Genomic DNA, 3373 nt, shown 5'->3' with positions numbered 1-3373 from the left:
TCATGCGTACGACTCCTGGGTGCCCTTCATGTAGCATGCCTAATACGCGGGATCGCGCTTGACTTGGTACTACCAATCGTTCACCCCAGAGTAAGCATCCGTCCTCTTCGCTCAACTCTGAACGGCGTGACCAAAAACTCTCCGATACTTCCGCAGGCTTTCTCTCCGGCCATCCATTTCCTACGAAGGATCGCACCAGTCGCAGGGTTGGGTCCGACGTTGTCATTTTTTCAATATCCGACACCACGATGGGTGATTCCGTTGCCGTCAGTTCCAAAGCACGTAGGGACAAGACTGCCTCAATAGGCGACTCTGGTTTTTCAGCAATGTCGTCCAAGGGTAGTCTGCTCAATCCGTCCGCATTTCCGTTTGCCGCCCCAGGGCGGTACTTTAGCGTATACTGAAACGCCTTGAGCTTAGCCGACCATCTTAAGATCCGCGGTGAGCCCAGCAGCGGGGTTCCTTTATCCGGACCGAATAATGTCAATAACGGCTTGTGATCCGTAAAGATCGTAAAGGGTCGTCCAGCCAGAAACATGTAGAACTTCTTTAGCCCAAAAACCACCGCCGCACCTTCCTTGTCGAGCTGCGAATATCGCCGCTCCCGCGCCGATAACGATTGCGATGCATACGCCACGGGTTGTTCCCTCCCATCAGGCCAAACGTGTGACAAAACGGCTCCAACTCCCACCAGTGACGCATCGCAAGCCAAGGTCAACGGTAATGCTGGATCATAGTGTGCTAAAACACAGTCCGACGTCAAAGCTTTCTTTGAGTCCGCAAACGCCTGAACTTCGCGCTCGCCCCATTTCCACTGAGCTCCTTTTTCGAGTAGACGATACAGCGGAGCCAGCTTCGTCGCCAATTGACGGATGAATTTTCCATAATAGTTGACCAAACCCAAATACGCTTTGAGCTGCGCGACATTCTTGGGGGCCGGTGCGTGCGTGACTGCCGCAACCTTTTCATCGGTCGGATGGAGTCCCTCTTTATCAATTTTATGCCCTAAGTATTCCACCACCGGAACGAAAAACGCGCATTTGGATGTTTTCAAACGCAAGCCGGCCGCCGCCAGACGGCCTAACACGAGTTCCAGGTTGCGAAGATGCTCCTCGCGGGACTTCCCCGTCACCAATATATCATCGAGATACACGACGGTCCCCGGTACGCCTTGCAGCAAACTGTCCATGATTCGTTGAAAAATGGTCGGGGCTACCGAAACGCCAAAAGGCAGCCGATTGTACCGAAAAAGGCCCCAGGGCGTATTAACGGTCAACAGCTTTTTTGATTCCTCGTCGAGTTCCACCTGCTGGTAAGCGCTGCTAAGATCTAGCTTCGTGAACGACTCCCCACCTGCGAGGGACGCTAGCAAATCATCAATGCGAGGAAGCGGGTACGAGTCCGGAACAATTACCGGATTGACCGTGAGGCTGTAGTCACCGCAAACTCGCACCTCGCCCCTTTTTTGAGTGCCGCCACTATCGGAACTGCACTTGTTCTATGACGCCTTGTCGTTCTAAGCGCCGAATTTCGTTTTCCACTTGCGTTCGACGTGCGTATGGAACCGCCCGCGGTTTGCAGAACCGCGGTGTGGCCCCTGACTTGACTCGAATTTTTGCTTTTTGCCCCCGAAGTTCTCCTAGTCCGTTGCCAAAAACCTCAGGAAATTTTGTTACGATCGGCAGCCCACTCGTTGCCGAACACGCATTGACCGATGCTGTCTGATACGCTGCCAGACGGGGCCAGTCCAACTGAAATTGCGTGAGCCAGTTGCGTCCCATCAGGCTTGGTCCGTCACCTTTCACGACAATCAGGGTCAACTGTTTTCGCTGACCTTCGTACCTCACTCGTACATCGCATTCCCCGAGAACCGGAACTGGGTCTTTCGTGTAAGTCGACAGCGTTACCCGGCCACGCCGTAACGCCGGGGCGCTCCGTCGCGACCACAGTTTTCGAAACTCTACTTCTCCTATCAGGGACACGCCTGCGCCAGTGTCCAACTCAAACGAGCACGGCTTGCCATCAATTTTTAACGGCACTATAAATGGCGCCACTCGGGAGCCTTTTGTGCAAAAGTTAATTCGGAACGATTCCTCCGCTGAATCGCTGTCCTCCTCCGTCGCTTGTGCCTCCGACACTTTATGTGCCTTCTTCGCTTTGAGCGACTCCTTGGTACCTTTCTTCTCCTTGGGAGTTGCCGGTTGGCGACTGCGGCAAGCACGAGCAACGTGACCCAATTTACCGCACTCGTGGCAGGTGTGTGAAGCAAAACGACACGTGGCGGGCGAATGGTTTCCGTTACAACGGTAACACTTCCGTTGTTGCGCGTTGAACGCGGCGCTTTCCGCGGCTGCAGTACTCACTGCATGAGCCGATTCGTCTGGTGTCCCTTGCATTTCGTGTGATTGCATCTCGGCTACTTCCGTGGAACGCGCGATCTCGAACGCTGACTCAAAAGTCAACTTCTTTTCCGCGAGTAGCTTGCTACGAATTTTGTGGTCATTCACTCCAACCACGAGCTGGTCGCACAGCTCCTCTGCGACATCGTGGAACTCACAGCGTTCAGCCAATTTGCGTAGTTCCGCGACGTAGGCTACTATCGATTCGCCCTGCTTTCGATGTCGCAAACGAAAACGCCATCGGCGAGTGGCCTTAGACGGCGTGGGATCCAAGTGATCTTCTGTCTGCCTTTTGATCTGGTGGTAAGATGCTGTTGTGAGCGGTGCGGCCGACGCGGATCGAATTGTTCGATACGCCGCCGGCCCACAAACGCTGAGGAGAATCGCTTTCTTCTTGCCGTCGTCCTTGACGTCGTTCGCCTCAAAGTAGAATTCCAGTCGCTCGATGTAATGACGCCATTCCTCTTTTTCGCTCTCGAAGACGCCGATTTTGCCCACTGAAGCCATCTGGAAAGGTTCGAAACCAGTGTCGACTACGCCAATTTAGCGTGGCTGCTGAAGTCACAGTCTATTGGAATCAACCCCAACCCCGTACATCACAACTCTTATACCGTTTTCCCTGTCTAAAACATCGCTTATGCCGCGGAAAAATCGCAAAGAATCTCGAATACAGTCTGCCGAACGTCGTCATCGCGAGAAAGAAGCCGAAGAGGACGCGTTGGGAAAGAAATCGGGTCCCATTCCATCGTCATGGATTCCACGTCATCTCCCACGCGAAGCGGACACCAGACCGTCTGGATACCGACTAATTGACATGACCTACCTGTTAGAATTTTTCAGGTCAGCTTTGTCGTGCAAAAATTGTCACAGTGACAGAATAACGATGAAAGAGCAAAAACACCGTGGGCTGTGTTCCGTCTGTGAATTCTATTGCCTTGCTTGCAGACAGTAACCTTCTCTCGTTGGTTTACAGT

The 3373-nt window shown here is 53.1% G+C and overlaps 1 protein-coding gene across 1 annotated transcript; it reads right to left on the bottom strand.

The window, feature by feature from the left end:
* On the bottom strand, nt 1-2906 carry LOC136187365 (uncharacterized). The gene is made up of 3 exons (XM_065974945.1): nt 1603-2906; nt 74-1430; nt 1-39 (listed from the first exon to the last, which is right to left on the bottom strand). The coding sequence occupies exons 1-3, from the start codon at nt 2904-2906 to the stop codon at nt 1-3; spliced, it is 2700 nt and encodes an 899-aa protein (XP_065831017.1).
* Nucleotides 2907-3373: the final 467 nt, after the last annotated feature.

Source organism: Oscarella lobularis, chromosome 5, assembly GCF_947507565.1.
Source record: "Oscarella lobularis chromosome 5, ooOscLobu1.1, whole genome shotgun sequence".
NCBI lineage: Eukaryota > Metazoa > Porifera > Homoscleromorpha > Homosclerophorida > Oscarellidae > Oscarella > Oscarella lobularis.
Note: the sequence above shows the minus strand (reverse complement) of the source record. Positions and strands in the feature narration are given on the sequence as shown.

Excerpts from the sequence above, each read along its gene's own strand:
- LOC136187365 (XM_065974945.1), bottom strand. The coding sequence starts at position 2,906 with ATGGCTTCAGTGGGCAAAATCGGCGTCTTCGAGAGCGAAAAAGAGGAA. Across the intron at positions 1,431-1,602 it reads AAAGCAAAAATTCGAGTCAA|CCTCACGGTCAATCCGGTAA; the intron begins GTCAGGGGCCAC and ends CGGTGACTACAG. Across the intron at positions 40-73 it reads TACTCTGGGGTGAACGATTG|GCATGCTACATGAAGGGCAC; the intron begins GTAGTACCAAGT and ends CCCGCGTATTAG.